This window comes from Tursiops truncatus, chromosome 8 (assembly GCF_011762595.2).
Source record: "Tursiops truncatus isolate mTurTru1 chromosome 8, mTurTru1.mat.Y, whole genome shotgun sequence".
NCBI lineage: Eukaryota > Metazoa > Chordata > Mammalia > Artiodactyla > Delphinidae > Tursiops > Tursiops truncatus.
Window position 1 is genome coordinate 53,820,478 of NC_047041.1, and position 22,762 is coordinate 53,843,239.

Below are 22,762 nucleotides of genomic sequence, written 5' to 3' on the forward strand. Positions count from 1 at the left end.
CATCTAGTTAGAGGCCAGGAATGGTATTAAGCATCCTACAGTGCACATAGGACAGGCTCCCACAACAAAAAATTAACCAGTCCTAATGTCAGTAGTGCCAAGGTTGAGAAACCCTAGGGTACAGGATTCCCAAGTCTTGGATAAAATACAAAGATTCATAAAAATCTAGTGTAGTTGATGAAAGAAGAAGCAAGAAAGATTTTAAAAATCCATTTTTTTAGGCTGTCCACAATAAGTTGTAAGAATTCTGAATGAGAAACAGGTTAGGCACGAAATAGAATCTTGTGCTTGACTTTTGTAAGTATAACTAAATAAGAAGTTTATATAGTATATTGTGTTAGTTTAATATGTTCATCTTTTGTAGAAATGAACTTAGGGGTTGCAAAGACAATTGTCACATCTTTAGTAAACTTTTTCTTTTAAAATAGTGGGTTGCTTTTCTTTGAAATAGCACATAAGAGACAATCCCATGAATTTGCCTATTGAGCTATTGCTCCTTCAATTTGAGATTTTAATAGGGTTTCAGATATAAGATGAACATTTATATTGTTATACAGGTGTGGATCCTATTTTCCCAGCCTTTGTTCCTCTGGTCCTGATTCAGACTTTTTTTTCCTCTTTGGCTTACCTCCATTAACCTCTAAAGTGGACCATCGGCTTATTGTTGAGAACATTAGATTATTTTTAAAATGACTAAAAATACATTCCCATTTCTGAAAATTTAGAAAGTTTTAAGGAGACAGAGTATGGCACACACTACTATGATCTAGCATGAGATGATGAGTGTTTGTCATGGTAATATTTTCTTTTCCTAATTGTAAAAATGCTATATTACATTTCTGTTTACTGCCTTAAGATAGATTCCTGAAGATATAAAAGAAGGTATTAATTAATAGTAGTTATTTCTAGGGAGAGGACTAGAGGGCAGGGACTTTTTCCTTTGAATCCGTCTTGACTCTTTTACTTATATTTATACCAGCATGAATTACTTTTTTTTTTTAAATTTTTATTGGAGTATAGTTGCTTTAAAATGTTGTGTAGTTTCTGCTGTAACAGCAAAGTGAATCAGTTATATGTATACATATATCCCCTCTTTTTTAGATTTCCTTCCCATTTAGGTCACCACAGAGCACTGGGTACAGTTCCCTGTGCTATACAGTAGGTTCTCATTAGTTATCTATTTTATATATAGTAGTGTATATATGTCAATCCCAATCTCCCAGTTCATCCTACTCCCCCTCCGCCCTTGGTATCTGTAAGGTTGTTCTTTACATCTGTCTCTATTTCTGCTTTGCAAGTAAGTTCATCTGTACCATTTTTCTAGATTCCACATACAAGCGATATTATACGATATTTGTTTTTCTCTTTCTGACTTATTTCACTCTGTATGACAGTCTCTAGGTCTATCCATGTCTCTGCAAATGGCACTATTTTGTTCCTTTTTATGGCTGAGTAATATTCCATTGTATATATGTACCACATCTTCTTTATCCATTCGTCTGTTGATGGACATTTAGGTTGCTTCTGTGTCCTGGCTATTGTAAATAGTGCTGCAGTGAACACTGGGGTGCATGTATCTCTTTGTGTTACGGCTTTCTCTGGGTATATGCCCAAGAGTGGGATTGCTGGGTCTGAGTTACTTTTATAATTTGAAAAGTGGTATCCATTCAGTTATAGAATAATAATTACAGTATGATACTATTCTGTTTTTTTAAATGCATTGAAAAAGTTTGGTAGTACCATAATGTATTCAACTCCTTAGAATTGTTTGGAACTCTCCAATATTTTTGTATTTTACTTTTTACAGAAGACATCTCTATTATATTTGACAATTTAATGACATTAGAAACAGGACAGAAAACGTCCTATTAAATCTGCTATTTAAAACTGCTAACAGTGGCCACTGAAATTTTTTTCCTTTTTTGCTTATCTGTATTTTTTCATTATTCTGCAGTGAACTTGTATGACTTATAAAAGGTAAAAAAAATTTAGTGGATACCCCCTTATTATTGATTTCTATGAGTAGAATTGCTGCATTAAAAGTAAATATTTTTAAAGCTCTTAACATATATTGTCAAGTTGCTTTCCAGAAAGTTTATACTTTCAGTACCTCTCTACCTTATCTTCATCTATATGGAGAATTAACATTTTTTCAAAATGGTAACTGTAATATGCTAAACAAAAGTTATATATATATATACGTATATATGTGTGTGTATATATATATATATATATATATATATATTTTTTTTTTTTTTTTTTTTTTTTTTGCGGTACGCAGGCCTCTTACTGTTGTGGCCTCTCCCGTTGCGGAGCACAGGCTCCGGACGTGCAGGCTTAGCGGCCATGGCTCACGGGCCCAGCCACTCCGTGGCATGTGGGATCTTCCCAGACCAGGGCACAAACCCGTGTCCCCTGCATCGTTAGGCAGACTCCTAACCACTGCGCCACCAGGGAAGCCCCGAAAGTTACATTTTTAAGATGATTGGTTGAACATGTTTTGGTGGTTTGGCGGTCTTTTTAAGTGTTTTATTGACCATTTTTTTAAAAATTATTATTATGAACTAATTCAAACATTGAAAAGTACAGAATAATAAAAAAATTCCATTATTTAATGTCCAGTGTAAATTCTAACATTTTTCATAATTATTCTAGTCTAAAAGAAATAAACTATATTAATACTACTGAAATCTTTTTTGTATCCCTCCCCATTTCGTTCCTAACTCTGTCTCCAGAGTTCATCTTAAAGATGGTGTGTGTCCTTCTTGTCTATGCTTTTAGATTTTTACTGAATATGTATATACCCATAAGCACTATAATGGTTCTCTTTTGTGTTTAAAATTTTAATGTAAGTGGTATTATATATATTCTGCAACAAGCTCTTGCACTCACTTATATTTTAAAATCTCTTCATTTTGGTACATATAAATCACATTTAGTCATTTTCAGCTGCTATCTCTCAAACATAGTATGACCAGGTTACAATACATCTATTTCCTTTTTTTAATTAACATTTATTTTTTATGTTTTCTATAGTACATATAGTAGTTCAGTAAACATTCACATACAAACTCCTTGTGTACATAATATGTACTTAAATGAGGAATTTCTGGGTAGTAGGATAAACACATGTCTGGAATGGTTTTAGCAATTTCTACTTCCACCGGCAGCATGTGCTAGTTCTCTTTATTGAACATTTGTATTTTTTTCTTGCCAACAGACTTTGTTAATTTATCTTTTGGGTCAGCTAACTTTCATGGGCCTTAGTTTTCTCATCTGTAAATTGTTGGTGATGAATCACATCAGTGGTTTACAAACTGCTGCTGGAACCCCTTGTTTCAAGGTGAAAGAAACAGACATGACAATGGAACTCTACTTGATAGAGGCCTGACTGTACAGGTTTCCTCACCCCCACCATGACGTTGGGGCTTGGAATCCCTAGGACTCAAAGTACAGTGTGACTAGACCAGAGAGACTATCCAGAGTCTTTTTTAGCTCTAAAATAACAATGTTCTTATAATTTGAAGTAAAAAATTGCAGTATTTAGATATATCAGTAAGCATCCTTTAATTTAGGCTTCTATTTTTGAAAACAAATAAACAACATCATTAAAAAGCTATTTTTTTATTCCCTTTCTAGAAGAATCAAAAGAATCTGTTGCTGATGAAGAAGAGGAAGACAGTGATGATGATATTGAACCTATTGCTGAATTTAGATTTGTGCCTAGTGACAGATCAGCCTGTGAGTACTCTGTGGAGTTCTTTTCCCTTTAAGTACGAAGCATTCCCTCATCCCTCCCCCCACACACTTACCTTCACCCTCATTACCTCTCTTCTGTTGCTTTTTCTTCATTTTAGCATCTGTAATATCATTGAGGACCAGATAACTATTAATATAAAGATTGTGAATGAAGTGATAGTACAGTAGATGCCGTGTTGCCTGGTATGTTTTGTGAGTGGAGGAATATGTTATTTTTATGGACTTGATGCTGTTGACTGTGAATCTCACTGGATAGAGGACAGAGGACTCATGGCATTTCCAAAGTGGAAGATGCCAGGATAGCTGGAAAGAGCCCTGCCAGCTGAGGGGCTTCACCCTGAGGCCAGTGGTCTGACCAGGACACTGACACTTTTTTTTAGAAAAATCCAGCCAGGCATGAAGGGATGTCAATAATGTTTCAAAATGAACTCTTATTATTTTGTGGCGTGTCCATTGCTATCAAGCACTTTTCAAGATTGATTCTCCTCGGAATTTGGCAGGTTTTGTAAATGTTGTGACCCTAGTATACCTCTTGTCTACTCATTAAATTTATTTGCCCTGATGGTTATTTTATTAAATTTTTATTGTACATTGGTCAGAAAAAAATTAATTAGGAATTTTTAATTTACTTGTTCAGTGGAGGCCATGTTCACTGCAATGTGTGAATGCCAGGCTTTGCATCCAGATCCTGAGGATGAAGATTCAGATGATTACGATGGAGAAGAATATGATGTGGAAGCACATGGTTAGTGAAGTGGATTTTTTTAAGTGTTTGTGTATGTGTTTCATTTTAAGCATCTATTTGTATAGGATATGGGATTATAGTTCTTTATATCTCTAAGTATCCATATAGCTTGGTTTTTAATAAAAGCGAATGGCACAATTCATGTCTCAGCCAAATTAGAAAACTTCGTGGGCTTCCGAGGCTTGAGAGCAAAAAATAGAGATTACTCAGGGGAGAAAGTGGATAGAGATAAATGGAAGGAAGGAAAATGATAGGATAGTGGGGAGTCAGGAGAGTCTTTTAAGTTGATGAAGTTGCTCTCAGAAAACAAACCTTCTCTCTCCATTGCTTGGAACCTGTATCATCTACATCTTTAACATATTCCATCTAACACCTCATTGCCAAAGTAATTTCTTTTTCCCACAACCATACTTGATTGATCTAAGAATATCTCCCTTTACCTCCCCAGAGCATAGTGCAGTCACTAGCTTGGTGTAGAGTCTTGTTACTTGAGGTGCCTGCTGTTCTCTTTTCTTTTTCCCACTGGTCTCATGTATACAAGTTTGGCTCTCTGAAGCCTTTTCCTCCATATATACCACTTCCTGGCCTGAGAACACTCATTTCTGGGATTTCCCTTTATATATCTAAATACATTCTCATCTTTGCTGAGATTTTGGGGTAATTAAAAATTTTTTTTAAATAAATTTATTTATTTTGGCTGCATCGGGTCTTCGTTGCTGCACGTGGGCTTTCTCTAGTTGTGGCGAATGGGGGCTACTCTTCGTTGGGGTGCGCGGGCTTCTCATTGCAGTGGCTTCTCCTGTTGCGGAGCACCGGCTCTAGGCATGCGGGCTCGGTAGTTGTGGCTCGTGGGCTCTAGAGCACAGGCTCAGTAGTTGTGGCACACAGGCTTAGTTGCTCGGCGGCATGTGGGATCTTCCCGGACCAGGGCTCAAACCCGTGTCCCCTGCGTTAGCAGGCGGATTCTTAACCACTGCGCCACCAGGGAAGTCCCAATTTAATTTTTTTAATCCTGTACTTTCCAGAATTTCTGATTTTTTAAAAATTAATTAATAAATTTTTGGCTGCGTTGGGTCTTAGTTGTGGTGTGCGGGCTCTTCATTGTGGTGTGTGGGCTTTTCTCTAGTTGTGGCGCATGGGCTTCTCTCTTGTTGTGGCACACGGGCTCCAGAGTGCACTGGCTCATTAGTTGCAGTGCACGAGCTCTCTAGTTGAGGCATGCGGGCTCTCTAGTTGTGGGGTGCAGGCTCATTAGTTGCAGTGCATGGACTTAGTTACCCCGCGGTATATGGGATCTTAGTTCCCTGACCAGGGATCGAACCAGCGTCCTCTGCATTGCAAGATGGATTCTTAACCACTGGACCACCAGGGAAGTCCTCAGAATTTCTGATTTTTTAAAAGGAGCATGTATTTTAATCAGTAAAAAACACTCACATGTAAAATTCCCACCTTGGGATAATACAAGACTCCCTAACTTTAGGAACACCCTCTTTTCCTTCTAGTCTCTGGACATTTGATTCTTTGGGAATTGCTGTTTACTGGCTTATTATGTCTTGGAATCCCTTCTCATCCTAGAGAGTAGAGACATTTTCTTTGTATCTCTGTCTTCAACAGATGGCTGATATATGTATGTTAAATGAATGTTGAGTGTTTTCCTGGAAGCCTTTTTTCATTTTAGCTTACCTTCAGTAAGTGCATTATTGATTATCTTTTTTTTTTCTAATTGTTTTTTAGTAGCTTAAAAGCTTTTTATTTATTTAGAACAAGGGCAGGGAGACATCCCTACATTTTATACCTATGAAGAAGGATTATCCCATTTAACAGCAGAAGGCCAAGCCACACTGGAGAGATTAGAAGGAATGCTTTCTCAGTCTGTGAGCAGCCAGTATAACATGGCTGGAGTCCGGACAGAAGATTCAGTAAGAGATTATGAAGGTGAGTACACAGAATTAACTCTTTATAGCGTAGGAAACAAACGTAGAATTACATAGAATGGGAATTCTATGTAAAATTTTTTTTTAACTTTTTTCCCTAACTACAAAGACAGTCTATGTTCATAGTCAAAAACATTTTAATGGGCACAGGCAAAGAAGAAATGAAAAATCAAGTAGAATTCTAATTGAGAGACATCTGTTACTTTCCTGCTGCATATCTTTCCAGTCTTTTTGTTTGCTTGCTATGTAAGTGTATGTGCAGGCACACATTGATGCTGCCATTTTAATTTTTTAAATGAATTCCTGCATGATTATGGGCAAAACTAGTCAGTTGATTAAGAGGGCTAGACAGCATTCAAGAAACTTGGGATTTCTTTTAGTGACAGACATTTGAACCTTACACAAGTGGCTTTAACTGTTTCATTTGTCTCATATTTGTAAGCCGCTTTGTAAATATTTTACCTATTAGACTGGTTCCCTTTTCTAAGTGTCCTATTTCAGTTAGAATCTTAACGTATTTCTTTTGACTCAGCCTTTACCATTTTTTCCCTTATCCAGTCCAATACTGAATTCTATGGATTTTTCCTTTAAATGACTTTTCAGATCTCTTTGCTATAATTACTGCTATCCTTCAAACCTAGCCCCTTTTCTTCTCACACTGGATTTACAATAGTAAATTTTTTGCCTCAGTCATTCCTTCCTCCAGCTCACTGTGCCATATGAATCTTCCGAGAACACTCTGTGTCCTCCCTGTATAAGGATGTCCCCTCAGTGATTGTCTGATACTCACCATATGAAGTTCAAACTCTTCTCTCTGACTCTGAAGAGACAGCTGTGTCTCTGCCCTACTTGTCTCCAGTCTTGTTCCTGCTACCCTCAATAAAACATTTAGATAGTGCTCTTATTTGCCAGGTCCTGATTTAAGCACATTATATGTATTTGCTCATTGAATCTTTCCAAGAACCCTCTGGTAGATGCTGTTATGATCCCCATTTTACAGATGAAGAAACTGAGGCACAGAAAGGTCACATAACTTGATTGAGGGCAAATAGCTAGTAAGTGGTAAGAGGATTAAATGAACTAATATGCAAAAACAATATGCCAGGCACTGTTGTGAGCATTTCTTACATCTTATATGTATTCATTTCAGTATTTTATGTTGCTGCAGAATCTTAATACTTCTAATTTTTAGTGATGGAGAATGTTCTTAAAGAGGGTTACCATAGTTTTTCTTTTATTGGTACATTTAAGTTTCTCTCATAATGTTGTGATCAGTATCTCCATGCGCATAGCATTCTGACCTGGGGGTCCTGAAGTTCTGGGATATTTAATTTGGAAAAACTTAGGCTTTGGGTCACACTTTTTCCTTATGTCTCCTCTCCATTTTAAGCCCTAGGTGGTGAGCCTCTAACACAGGCTTTAGGGTGAGATGGCTCAGGTGATTTCTAGTGCTCTGCCAAACTCTTAGCTGAAAGAATTCAAGATATTTTTTTATTATAATGATTAACTGAAGAGTACCCTTGGACATTGAAAAATCTTTCATCACTGAAGTTTCTTTGTTGTTTTTAATTGTAAAATTCCTTATTTGATGCTTTGTAGCAAGTGGTTTTAAGGTCACAAACACTTGTTGCTAAAGTGAGATTTTTGGACTTGTATTCCTAAGCCTCATTAGCGTATGGAGACTTGCCTATATATAAAACTTCTTCAGCCTGTACCATTCTCTATCTTCTAAAGTCCTGGGTACCCATATCACTCTATTGCCATTTATTTGTTTATTTGACCTGTGCATTTTCTTTTTTTTAATTTATTTTTAAAATAAAAATTGTATATATTCAAGGTATACAACATAATGTTTAGATATATACATGGTGAAATTTCTACTGCTGGCATTTCAGTGCTTTGTGTGTTTGTTTATGTAAGAGGTGTTTGTTGAGCTACAGTGCCAGGTACAGAGAATACAGGAGTGCTCAAGAGAGATGCGGTTATATCTGTCAATGACAATCTAGTGGCGAGAAAAATAAATTAACTAATTAGGTAGTTATAGTACATTGTGATACAGCATTGAGATATAGGGGAGACTTGAGGAAGTGTGGAATCAGAGACTGGGCCTGTCACTCAGCTTGGATAGTCAGGGAGAGAGTCAAACTTCATGGAGTAAGTGACATTTAAGCCAGAATCTAAAGATGAATAAAAATGAACCAAGTGAAGAGGGATTGCATACAGTTTGGGGAGAGAGGCAGGTAAAAGGATCAGTCATGTGCAAAGGTCCAAGAGACCATGTAGCTTTGGGGAACTGAAAGTTCATATGTCTGGAACTCTGAGTGTGAAGGGTAGTTATTATAGCAACAGATAAAGGTGGAGTAGTGAACTGGGCTGTATATTAAAGGAACTTGAAAGCTGTGTTAATGAATTTCAACTTTTGCGTAGGTCATTGGGAAACCAGTGAAGAATTTTAGTTTGATTAATGTTTCAGAAGATGACTCTGGCTATGATAACAAAAAATTAATTGCAGAGGGAAATACTAGAGGAAAGAAGAGAAACCCTGTTAAGTACTTTATGATTTAAATTAGATAAGAGATAGAGGCCTAAATTACGGAGTGGCAGTGCGTGTCAAAAGACAACAGATTTGAGAGATATTTAAGAGAGAGAAGCAACAGAAGTTAGAGACATGGTAGGGGTTTCTGGGTTGGGCAGGTAAAAGGTATCCTTTTGCAAAACTCTTTGGAGAGAGAAGCATTTTCTACGTGGAAAGATGATGAGTTAATTTTAGATAAGTGTTGTTTTTGCATGCCCTGCTGGATATCAAGGTGGTGGTGTGCCAGTGGGCTGCAGGCAGAAGCCAGTTTGTGGTGGGCTAAAGAGTTGAGGGGTGAGTGGGAAGTGAAGAAGTGGAGAAAGCAGCTTTAGGCAACTCTTTCCAGAGGGCCTTTTTTTTTTCTTGTCCTCCCCTCTCCTTTTTTTTCAATGAGATAAGAAAAAGATATGTAAGAACCTCGCTCTACTTATTTAGTCTTCTCTCCTGAATTATGTCGTAAGCTGATGAAGATAGGACTTCATATCATAAAAAAAAGTCACACAGTAAACACCTAGCACTGTTCTGTGAAGAGAGAACAATGGATGCTTACTGCATTTGAAAGTCCCTACCTGGTGTTCTTTCAGTGTTCAGGTTGAGAATTGCGAAGTAAATGTTAAATATATAGACTAATTTTAACTTGGCCTAAATCCACAGGTGGCATTTTTCTTTCTCAGTTTGTTCCCTGGTACTTTTAATTTTCAAAAGAGAAAGAAACTGCAACTCCTACAAGCAGGGGGCACTAGCTTCCTTCTGGTCTAACTTTGAGCTGAATCTTTACCTATCTGAAGTGCTTAGTAGACTGTTGCTCAGTGGTTAATTTTTTCTTCAGATGGGATGGAGGTAGATGCTACACCAACAGTTGCTGGACAGTTTGAGGATGCAGATGTTGATCACTGAAAATGATTGATGCTGCTTTAGGGTGAGTAGTTTATTTTCTCCCTTGTCACTGAACATGAAAATCATGTGAAATAATTGATTTTTATTTTCATAATTGAGGAGAACTCCATAAAATTAGCAGTTGTGGAAAAATGTTAGTTATTCATTTATGGAATTATTTAAAATCGTGTAGGTTTTTTCCCTAAGAAATCAAGATCTGCCAACATGGTGATGTTCAGGTTAACATTTATTGAGCACTTATTACGTGCTAAGCACTATGCTAGGCATTGAGAGTACATGGAAGAATAAGACATACCCATCTTCAGTGAATCAGGAGAAGGACATTACCCTTTGTTCAGAAACAGAGATCTCCCTGGTTGGCTCAGGTGGGAACAACAGAGCCTGAGGTCATGTCCTGCTCTGCTCAGTCACCTTTTCCCACTTGTGATGTTTGAAACCTTAACATACTCATCAAAAAACACAAAGCAGAGATTTGCTGCAACTCACTACTTTTCAGTTGAGGGAGGAAGTAGAAGTCATTCCAATCTGAGTTTAAGCCTTGAATCATAATCTTGTATCAGTTTGCCTCGTTTTGAATATAATGGAGGACCAAGGTCCTGGGCACTTCAGTGTTAAAGGCTGATTTGCCAAACCATATCAAGTCCACGTACAGTTGCCCAAAAGCTGTCACTTCCCAAGTTGCTTCATTCCTGCTTTTCTTGACGGACATGGGTTCACTGCCAATTTTCTCTCCTCTGACACATTCTCATGAGCTTTGCCTGAAGTTTGTTCCTGACTGTTTACTTGTTACATGCTACTCTGAGAAATAAATTGTCCTTTGTCAGTTTGAGTATCTCAACTGTATGTTAAATACTAGCTGAAGGTCATGTAGCTAGTTTATATCATACTGAGCTAGGATTAGTAATTAGCAGTCCTTCCTTTAAAAACTAAGATCAGGAATACCCTGGCAGTCCAGCAGTTGGGACTCCGTGTTTTCACTGCCGCGGGCCTGGGTTTGATCCCTGGTCCGGGAACTAAGATCCCACAAGCTGTACAGCGTGGCCCAAAAAAAAAAACTGTTAAGATTTTTACATTGTTAAATTGTTGTTCCACTGTCCCCTTTACAACGTCCTTCTACTGCTGACCTTATAGCATTTTCTTGAATACTAGCTGTTTTCCATTCTTTGAGTACTTATACCCAGGTCCTTTGTTTTATTAAAGCATATAGTAATAACGTGGCAAGATTTATGTATTTTTGGCTTGAGTTTTATACCATTGTCAGTCATCCAATTAGGTTGTAAGATCCCTTGTTTTTCAAGTTCCATTTACCTTCCAGATTATTGCCACTGTGAAAATAACATCGCTTCTTATAGTAACCATGAATTGTGATAATGGAACTCTGCCTTCCTCTTAGATGCCAGTGGAACTATTAGAAAATAATCTTAAGAGTTCTGTGATTTAATATCTCTTTCTTTAAATATTTATTTCCACAACATTTATTTCTGTCATTGGTAGCCATATAGTCTAAAATCAGCAATGTCTCCTCTGCACTTAGCTGGAGCTCTGTTAACGTTAATTTTCAGATCTCACAGTTCCAGATGTCAGTATTTCACTATTCTACTTCATGGGAAATCTTTCAGTACCAATATAAGCCTTCTTCCCTTATTTCTCAGATTCTTATTTATTACATTCTTTATAGCATGTGGATTTTTTCAGTAACTTTTATTGAAACTGGGAAACAGATTTTTTGATCTGGCTTTAACATATTTCTTCTTGAAAACAGACTATTGAGAGAACACCAACTACTCTACTAATAAGATTGAGAAACTTATTCGGTATGTCACAAATGGTTACACAAATGGGATGTTACAGCATTTTCCTGGCAAGAATTCTTAGCATTCTTTGTAATGCAATTTTATGGTGAAATAACTGTAAAATAGCCCAAACTTTCTAATGAGCTGATGATTTGTTTTCCTTTCATTTTGTGCTACAGCTGGAGCAGAGAGATACTTTATTCATAAAGTTTATATAAATTCTTCATCTGGATAATTGACCTCAATTCCAAACAATGTCTGTAAATTTTTAATCATTTAAAATTACATTTGCTTTTGAGGAGTGAACAAGGAATAATTAGAGTGTGTATGCAACTATTAAAAATTTCAAGATAATGGAGCTAGGACTTATCAATGCATGAGATAGGGTAGAGGGGAAGGCACATGAATAGTGGAATCACAACTCTACCACGTACCAGCTGTGTGCCTTTGGACAGGCGTATAACTTCTCTAATTCTCAGTTACCTCTTCCGAAAAATGAGGATGATAGTAAATACCTGGCAGGATTGTTGCTAAGACTGAGATATAATATATCTAAGTCCCTGGCACTCTTGACTAGGCATTTAATAAATTAGCTATTATTATTATAAACACTGTAAACCTTTTGTTTTTCAGATTCTGCTCATAACCTTAGGAGAGAGCTTGGTGCCTCTTCCACTGTGGAGTGGGTATTGATGCAAGTCTTTTTCCTTCTCCAAAACTTACCTGAACCAGTTCTTTCTTGAGACAGATTATACTGAGACAACAAGTTGTCGCCAGCACAAGAAACTATGACCTTTATTAACAAAGGTGAATTAACTTAACCAAGAGGGTATTGGTAGTTTATCATTTACTCCAAAACTTTGTGTCTAGGTGTACCCTCCATAGGCTTATAATTCCTGCCTTCACTATATGCATCCTCATAACCTAGCAGGACTACATGGTGGAAATGCACTGGCACTTGAAGGTGTAGGTAGACTGCATGGGAAAGAGAGGGGCTGTATACAAGATATACACCTTAGGGCCTAAGAATACCCTTGCTCCTTTAAAAAAGAAAAACAGATATCTCAGATAAATCCTGGCCTATGCACAGTCTCCACAGGGTTAAAGGTCTTTTTCTTTTTACTAATTGGGAACCCAGATTAATTAACTCTAGGGAGCCTCTTCAGAAACAGCCCAGCCACACATACTACCACTAACACAAGTGCTTTTGCCTAGCCTTTGCTCCTTTCACCGTGTTTCACCAGTCTGTTCTCTTATAACCTCTTAGGTTATATCCTTCCATTCCCAACCTCTTAGGTCAGTTTCTGTAAAAGAACAAGTGAAATTGGGGTGAAGTTCTCAAAGTACTTCAGATAATTGTTTTGTCTTTGTAATAGCTTAACAAATAAATCTAGGTTTTCTATATTATTGTGCTCTTATCCTCTTTTTTTAATTCATTTTTATTGGAGTATGGTTGCTTTACAATGTTGTGTTAGCCTCCACTGCATAACAGAATGAATCGGCCATACACATACAGATATCCCCTCCCTTTTGGACTTCCCTCCCATTTTCATTCTTGCCTAAAACCATTAATGAGAAACATTTCTTAAAAAATTAGTGTTGGCAAAAACTGAGAATCTTGTTGGTCTTATTTTTGTTTGACTTTTGTTGAGAACATGAACATGAAATAAGTAAGAAAATGTATAGTTAGAGCTTCAGGCAGATGTTTAGTAGGACAAGGTCATAACACATTTCAAAGGGATTTCTGCTTCCACTTGAATCAGGAGTAATTTCTCAGGGCATACTTTTCAACTCTCAGTTTTCTGTTTTCACAGACACCTGGGTAGTTATCAGGCTGATTTGTAATTACAGGTTTATACTTGGACTTTTTTTTTTTTTTTTTTGCGGTACGCAGGCCTCTCACTGTTGTGGCCTCTCCCGTTGCGGAGCACAGACTCCGGACGCGCAAGCTCAGCGGCCATGGCTCACGGGCCCAGCCGCTCTGCGGCATGTGGGATCTTCCCGGACTGGGGCACGAACCTGTGTCCCCTGCATCGGCAGGTGGACTCTCAACCACTGCGCCACCAGGGAAGCCCCTATACTCGGACTTTATGACCTTAAAAATAGGTTAGGAAAGCTATTCACAGTTACTTGCCTAATTAGTGACTAGTGTGTCACCACTAAGCCCAGTGTTCTTTTCAGCACTTTTACTTGGTTTCCCTCATCTTGCATGGTAGACTGAAAAAAACGAATATTCTTTTTCCTGACCAGACTCTTATAAATACTGAATTTGTTACAACAAGCAAAGATAAAGGCCGCTTGGAAATGGGAACTGAAATTTACTGAGACCTTCTCTGTACTGTTCTGGGTTCTTTACATGCATTATGCATATAATATTCTTAACCACCTTATGAGTTATAGGTGCTTTTATGATCCCACTTTAGAGATGAGGAAACTGAGTTATACAGGGAGAGGTAAAGTAACACTTGAGGTCACATAAATAGGGAGCTGTGATTTTTAAGCCTGTGCTCCCAAATACCATTCAGCCTTACCATCTACCAGCAGCTGAAAGGAAGCACATTTTCTTTTTACTGCAGGGTTTTCAGTGTTAAAATTTCAATAGACAGCACAGGAAGTTCCCAAATTTCTCTGCTGCCAATCTCAGCAGCACTCATAATTCTATGCTAGACGTTTATCCATTCTTCAGTAAGCAGTCTGGGTATTCTTATGGGCTAATCTTAGCAATTCTATTTGAATTCCTTTTTAAAGTCATGTTTACATACTTGTAATCATGACTTTTAGTGAAACATAAAGTGCTCTTTGATAACATATCAACAAAATGTTGAGATTCTGTGCACTGTGTTTCCTGTAGGCACTGCTGCGGTCAGCCTGGTATTGTGGATAATGCAGTCAGCTAAGATGCAGGAGACCAAGCATCTAGTTCTGACTTGGCAGACAAGATATTTAACCTCTCTGGACCTACTTCCTCATCTTTGTAAAATAAGAGGACTAGACTTTCAAAGTCTAAATGACTTTAAAAGAGTCAACTGTAACATTCTGTAATAGTAGGCAGGTGTACCCATAGCTTTGAGAAAATAAGAGAAAGAAGAAAAGATCAGGTCACACTTTTTAAAAATAAAATTCATAATGATCAGCAAGCCAACATTTCTTGATTCTATTTGAGCTTAATTTTAGGGTTGCTGGAATTGTTTTGTTTACTGCTTCTTGGTGTAGAGGAAATTTTAAGAAAAGACATAGACATTCTCACCCCATAGCTAGGGTTAGTGGTCGTCTGATCTAGGTTCTATAGTTTAAAAATGTATTCATTAAAATAGCCCAGTGGATTTCTGCCTCCCTCAGGTCACTTTGTCAGATATTGATACTTTTCAGATAGGCTTTTTTAAATGTTGATTGTGTATTTTGAGATCTTGTTGGGATCTTGCCGGTATTGTTAAAGATGAGGGATTATGCACAGATGATCATAGTATATAGCCCTTTATTTTTAGAAGACAAGTGTGATTACTCATTGTTCAGAGAAATTTTAGATAAAATTTTATTTATCTGCAGGATTTCAGATAGAATCACTATATAGTTAATTGTCGTACAAATCATATTTTTGAAGTATTTCTAGAATGGGTGAATCTTCATCTGGTACCCATCTTCTGTGGCTAGTAGATAGTAATTAAAATCTGAGAAAATCTCTTATGAGGATTCTGATAGAATTATTGCCATCCCTTGACAAAGAAGCTGAAATTGAAAAATACTTTCACTAGTGTCTCGCTTTGTCTGCTCATATCTATGTAAATAAAATCAATATCTAATGTCAGGGACTTAATAACTTCAGATGAGAAATCAGGACAACTTTGGGGAGAGAGCAGTGAACTTAGAATTGTTGTTTTTAGTACCATTTTAAGAAGATAAAATAGAAATACATAACTTGGATGAGAAGGCTAATAAATAAAAGTGTATACAGGCGAATTCTTCTTAGGATTTTATTTTTGGATTATTTTGAAGATTGTATGAATCACTAACAACAGTGTCTAGAAGATGATGCAATAAATGTTAATTATTACCAATAGTAGTTAATTCTTTCTATAACAGAAAGAAGCAGCTACAAATGTAATGTTAACTCAGCTCTTAGAATACATCTGAGATGCCTGATATTTAAAATTCCACTGAGCAATTAAAACAGATGTGATAAAATTATGCATTTTTCTCGAAGGACCTTCAGGCCTTCACTGCAGGTCTCTACCCTTGCTCTACAAACAGGTCCAATGGACTTGCTCATCTAGTTTCTAGGCATGTAACAGGTTAGAAAAGGAGAAAAGGGGTGGTTGCCTCAGGCATATTAATAGCAGCAGTAAACAGCTGACAGAATTATGAAGAAAAGCAAATATGTATTACCCCAAAATATAGCAGTCTAAGCCTTCATAGCGTGTAATGCAGATATGAGAGTACTGTAGCAATTTATGTTCATAAAAGTATGACCAAAATTATCAGCCTAAATTCTGGTTGTAAATATCCAAATCTGGCTAATTTAAGCAGAAAAAAAAAAAAAAAAAAGGCTATCTGGTAGCTCACAAAATGGACATGAAAGCTGAAATAAACCAGGCTCCGAAAAAGGTTAGGAACTAGGATTGGTTTACATAAGATGTTGTGATTCCTCTGGGTGTTAGACTGATTGAATTGCTTCTGTGTCTTTGAGTCACCACAGGGTCCTGGTTGGCACTGTGTGTGTTGCCAGAAGACAGGACTGTCTGGCCCTTTCAGCTTCTGTAGTGGAAGGGCACTGCCCCTGCCCAGATTCTCACAGTAGTGGATTATCCCAAATAGAAAGGAGGCTTGGATGCTGGCTTGCAAAATTTACAGCTGTCTACTGCATCCCCAAACCTTAAAAAACAAACAAACAGAAACAACAACAACAAAAACTATAAATTGGGGTTGTATATAATTAAAGAAAGGTTTTTATAGAAACTGAGAGACGTACTATTGATATTTGTCAAAGCTTAAAATGCACGTGAGAGACCCAGAGACTTCGCTTAAAGGAATTTATCTAAAAGATAAATTTGCACATTAGGAAAAGTCATAAGCGCAAGGATATTAATTGCAACTTTATTTGTAAAAGACTGAAAACAACCTCAATGTCTATAGTTAAGCCTGGGTCAATTATTTACAGTACCTCTGTACAGTGGAAAACTGTATCCCTTAAAAAGAATTGGTTAGAGGGAAGAGATATGGGAACATATGTATATGTATAACTGATTCACTTTGTTATAAAGCAGAAACTCATACCATTGTAAAGAAATTATACTCCAATAAAGATGTTAAAAAAAAAAAGTTTAGATACTATGTACCAATAATGAATAAGCTCCAAGATAACATTAGATTAAAAAACAAGACACAGAGATATTTGTATAGAAGAAAAGGGGCTGGAGGTTACAATGGGGATTATACATATCATGTGCATAAGAAAGTTGTTTGGGGGAGAAGTAGGGGACTGGGGTAGGAGGGAGACGAGTTTTTTTTCCGTGTTCATGGTTTGAATTGTATCCCCTCAAAACGATATGTTGAAGTCGTGACCTCCAGCATCTCAGAATGTGACTTTATTTGGACATAGGGTTTTTACAGAGGTGACCAAGTTAAAATGAAGTCACTAGGATGGGCCCTAATATAATATTTACTGGTGTCCTTATCAGAAGGGAGAATTTGGACACAGAGACAGACATGGCAGAGGGAAAGCCATGTGAAGATGGGGGATTGTAGTGATGCATGTACAAGCAGAGGAATGCCTGAGGCTACCAGAAGCTAGGAGGGAGGTCTGGAACAGATGCTTCCCTAGTGCCTTTAAGAGGGATCATGGCTCTGCTGACACCTTGCTTGGACTTCTGACCTCCAGAACTGAGAATAAATTTCTGTAATTCTAAACGACCTAGTTTATGGTACTTTGTTATGGTGGTACTAGAAAACTAACACATCTCCTGCATGGTTGTAATTTTTATCTGAGGAATAGAGATCTGGGCTATATATTGTAGTTTAGAGTTTCAAAGAATTAAAAAATTTACAATTATTCATTGTTTAAATGCAAAACTCTGCAGGTAAAGGAAAAGTTGGTTATCGTTACCTAACTTTATAAATTTGTGTTCTGAAATATTTTGGGCATATTAAAAAGATTAACCTAGAGAATATTATGCTTAGTGGAATAAGTCAGAAAAAGACATACTATATGATACCGCTTATATGTGGAATCTAAAAATAATACAAATGAATGTATATGCGAAACAGAAACAGACTCACAGATAATAGAAAACAAACTTGTGGTTACCAAAGGGGAGAGAGAAGTAAGGGAGGGACAAATTAGGGGTATGAGATTAACAGATGCAAACTATCATGTAAAAAGTAAACGGGCAACAAGGATATATTGTGTAGCACAGGAAATTATAGTCATTATCTTGTAATAACTTATAATGGAGTAAAATCTGCAAAAATACTGAGTCACTATGCTATACACCTGAAAATAATGTAATATTGTAACTCAACTATACTTCAGTTAAAAAAAAAAAAACTAATGTAACACATACCCATATACTCACATGCAGCTAAGAAATAAAATTGTACAAATACAGTTGAAGCTCCCTTTGTATTCCCCAGATCCCAGTCCCCTTCCTCCTCTTCAGAAGTAACCACCATCCCAGATTTGGTATTGATCATAACTATGTATGTGTTTGTATTTTTGCTAAATGTATATGTATGCTATAAACACTATATAGTATTGGGTTACATGTTTTTTGTTAACTTTTATTAATTGAATCTTTCTGCTGCTTTTCCTACTTAAGCACTTTATTTACTTTTTTTAAGATTTAAAATTTTAATTATTTATTTATTTTGGCCGTATTAGGTACTTTCTTGCTGCGTGCAGGCTTTCTTTGCTTGTGGCAAGCAGAGGCTATTCTTTGTTGCGGTGCACAGGCTTCTCTTTGCAGTGGCTTCTCTTGTTGTGGAGCACGGGCTCTAGGCACGCGGGCTTCAGTAGTTGTGGCACATGAACTCAGTAGTTGTGGCTCGCAGGCTCTAGAGCGCAGGCTCAGTAGTTGTGGTGCATGGGCTTAGTTGCTCCGCGGCATGTGGGATCCTTCTGGACCAGGGCTCTAACCCATGTCCCCTGCATTGGCAGGCGGATTCTTAACCCACTGTGGCACCAGGGAAGCCCCACTTATGTAAATCTTGAAGTTTGCTAGATTTTGCTAAACTCTTCTCCAAAACGATTGTAGCTATTTACAGTTCCACCATTAGGGAATAATGCTTCTCTATATCCTTATCAATTTTTGATATTTCCAGACTCCTGAATTTCTGCCAACCTGATGAATATGGAAGTAGAATTTCATCAGGATTGTAATTTCCATGTTCCTGATTATTAGTGAGATTGAACACCTTCCTGCTTTGTACATTTGACTTTTCCATATTTTTTGCCCAGTTTTAAGTTATTTTTTTCTTACTGATCTGTCCTTTATATATTCTAGATTCCAGTCTCCTAGTCTGTGACTTGTCTTTTCATTTTGTTTACAGTGTCTTTTAAAAGCAAGAAGTTGTGGAATCCTGTGTGCTTTTAGAAGCTAGGAATTATTCCTTATGTAGGATGCTTTAAAGTGTGGTTATTCTAGCCCTAGCATTCTAATACAGTTTTGCTACAGTGTGTTTTTAAATAATGTGAACTAGCTCACAAATGATTGCTGAGTAAGGCAGTGATGTCCGTATAACCCAGAAATCACATTGGTTCATGTGCAGTTTTTCCCAACACATTAATATTTTGCACCAACAGTTGTGTACAGTTTTGTAATAGTTAAATCGAAGAATATATGCCTTTAAGTCTGAAATAGAGAGCTGTTGCATGATTTGATTGTTTTAATAGGATCACTCTGGTAATAGAAACAGGAAGTTATTGCAATAATCTGGACAGGAGTAAGTAGATGGAGGCTTGACCAAACTATGCTAGTAGGCCATAATGAAAAGTATGAAAGCCTACTACCCTAGAAAAACACACGTACACAAGAAGACATGCACAAGAATGTTTTATCGCATGCATTGATTTAATAGTGAGTAAGAACAAATACCATCAATAAAATGGGTAAACTATGCAGTTTGAATTAACTAGAGCTGCATGTATTAACTTGAGTTATATGTTAGACAACCAAGTATAGAGTTACATTTACAGATGGATATGAGTCTGGAGTTCAGGACAGTTGTACAAGCTGGAGACAGAAATTTGGCAGTTATTAGGATATAGTTGCCATAAAGCCACAAGACTGGATAAAATTACCAAGGGAGTAAGTATAAATAGAAAAGAGCTCAGAGGACTGAGCCCTGGGAAACTCTTATCATTTAGTTTGGGGAAAGGAGGAAGAATAAACTGAGAAGGCAATAATTTTCTGGAAGTGAAGTGATTCAGGAGGAGAAAGCAATAAATTGTATCAAATGCTGCTGATAGGTAAGAAGTATGAGAACTTGATTTAACAGCATGGAAGTCATTGATGGCCTTGGCAGGAATTTCAGTGGAATGGTAGAGTTGAAGGGCTGACTAGAATGCTTCAAGAAAAAATGGGAAGAAGAAAACTGAAGAACTTTTTCAGACTCCCACCATCACATCTGCTTAACCAACTCTTCTTGTGCCCATATATTCTTACCTTTTCTCCTGTTACTATGAATGATCTGTCTGTGCTTCTAGCTAAGGCCAGCCCCTTCAGTTGTGCACTTGCTTCCATCTTTGCTAGCCAATTAAAAACTATGGACCTGGGAAATCTCCCCTCCCTTTCCTACATCATTATTTTCTCTACTGCATCATTCCCCTCAGCATGTAAACATGCTGATGTCTTTCCCACCTTAAAAAAGGAAATTCTTTCTTGACCCAATTTCCCCCACGTTTTCTTTGCTTACAGCAAAAGTCTTTGAAAGAACTGTCCTGCTGCTATCTCCAGTTTTTCTTCTATTTCATGTTTGGGTGCAGGCATGGAATAAGCAGACAGTTGGATTTAATCAAATTGTGGTTAAGCCATGTGAGTATGATGAGATAAAGGAACAAGGGAGTTAAGATTCTATGCAAGAGTGTAATTTAAGCTGCTGAAGGAGACGAGGGTAATTGAGAGGGGAGAAAGATGTGAAAACGTGGTGGTATCGGTGGACAGAAGTTCCCCATGGGGGTTCAGAGGATCATTGGAGATGAGATAGTAGGGCGAGTGAGCTGGAGAGAGGGGTTAGTGGTTGGGGAATGAGGTATTTGAGATCAGAGAAGAGTTTGAGTTATTGGTAATGACAAGCTCAAGGTTATGACCAAAGTTGTAGTTGAGGCAGAAGAGAAGGGAAAAATTATTGAAGGGCCTTTCAAGTTCAGCCAATGAACTGGGAGGCCAAGATATTGGAAGGATCGTCTTTGTAAGTATTGAAATCACCAACAAATACAGCTGGAGTTGTGTTGTGGAGAGTGAGAGTGAGACAGGAACTAAATTCCTAAAGGATCAAGAGGGAATTGAGGGGACTGTACAGTAGATAACTGCAATAAGAAGTACCCAGGTAGAAGGTGGCATGGTCTGATGACATGTTTTTAATGGGGGGAGCAGAGAATAGATGAGGAGAAAGGGACCTGTTCCATCTCCAGGCCCAGTGGTATCAAGAGGTGTGATAGAGAAAACAGCTAAGCTACCATTTGAGAGGGCTGCAGGGGAAGCCGTGTCATCAGAAGTCACAACCTCTAATTCTGACAAGTGCAGTTTAGAGGGCTGGGCATTTTCACAAATGAATACTCAATTTTCTTAAACCACAGTCTCATGATAAAGAGACATGAATAAAAAAAATTCCTATAAGAAAAACAGCCATGAAATAATAAGTGAAATTCAGCTTCATGTTTGGAAGAGACATAGGGAGTGGCAAAGGGACTATTTTAAAGGGACCAGTCATTTTGTGTGCTTGTAATAGCAGAAGTCAGGCCTAATATTGACTGATCTTTTGATTTTTTTTCAAGAGAAGCTAGAACTATGGATTTTTGTGTGGTTTAAAAGCTTAAAATAACTAGCTTGTTATTTTGTTTTAACTACTGTGCAGGCCAAATAAAACAAGTCAGAGACAGCATTTAGCCATTGTTGCAATTTTATGAACTCTGCTTTTTAAAATAGAAAATACTACGGTATGTATTCCTAAGTTCAAGAGTCAAAGTCCATGACTGTCAAACTGGCTGCCGTGTTGGGTAGCCTGCAGCAGTCTGGTTCAGTCTGCAGGTGTAAAGGGAGTGACTATCACAGGCTGATCACCAAGCAGCACTTAGATCACCTGGCAGTTTATCAGTTGCTTAATTGATTATTACTCAAACAGATCTTATTTCGCCCCCCACCCCGCTTTTTTTTTTGCTTTCAGTTTTAACTCTGATAATGGAATTCCTTTGAAGAGAAACATACTTAACCTTTTATCATCTGAACTTTTAATAAAAAGTAGACATACAATAAAAGAAAGCTTCTAATAGAGGAAAACTTGAAGGTTCTTTAAGCCTAAAAAAACCCGCTGTTAATTCCTGAACAGATTGTAACATTATAAAGTATTTAATGTTTCTTTAAAATCTTCAATTTTCCTTTAGTCTTAATGATGACGGAGAATATTTTTTTGTATTGAAGTAGAAGTTTAAAGATGGTATTTGGCTGTATTTGACCTTGGGCAAAGCAGTAAACCCCCTTCTAGACTTCCTTTCCTTATCTGTAAACTGGAGATTAAAAATACATGCCCTGCCTACTTCATAAGGTAGCTGTTTAGTCCGATGAGAATGTGAAAAGCGTACACCTTGTATGAGTGCTTTATTCTACTAAAGAATGACAGTTTGCCTAAAGCTAGTGAGATTGTCTATTTAGAGAAAATATTTTAGATTAGAATATATTTAAAATTCAGGAACCCCCTTGAGTATGAGTAGGTATATAATCTACTTCCAAAAGCAACTTTCCTATTGAAAGATGACACTGCTGATGGTATCACTGTGTGAGGTAGTGGCTGAAAAGTATCCTCTCTCCAGTTTTGTAAGCATGACTGTTTGAACTTTGGTTAAAAATCT

General features: G+C 37.3%; 1 protein-coding gene across 6 annotated transcripts in view; it reads left to right on the forward strand.

The window, feature by feature from the left end:
• Window positions 1–22,762, forward strand: part of CLNS1A (chloride nucleotide-sensitive channel 1A) — a 50,214-nt gene that overhangs the window by 6,464 nt on the left and 20,988 nt on the right. The window contains exons 3-8 of one of the 6 annotated variants that reach the window (XR_004527870.2): window positions 3,640–3,741; window positions 4,397–4,504; window positions 6,266–6,439; window positions 9,843–9,932; window positions 11,673–11,724; window positions 12,337–13,107. Coding sequence is in view for 2 of the 6 variants with exons in the window: in XM_004316996.3 (XP_004317044.1) it covers window positions 3,640–3,741; window positions 4,397–4,504; window positions 6,266–6,439; window positions 9,843–9,910 (452 nt within the window). In the remaining 4 variants the exon portion in view is untranslated. Of the gene's footprint in view, window positions 1–3,639; window positions 3,742–4,396; window positions 4,505–6,265; window positions 6,440–9,842; window positions 9,933–11,672; window positions 11,725–12,336; window positions 13,108–22,762 lie in introns of those variants that run through there. The other 5 variants (XR_004527871.2, XM_004316996.3, XR_012333396.1 and 2 more) reach the window with 5 other exon arrangements.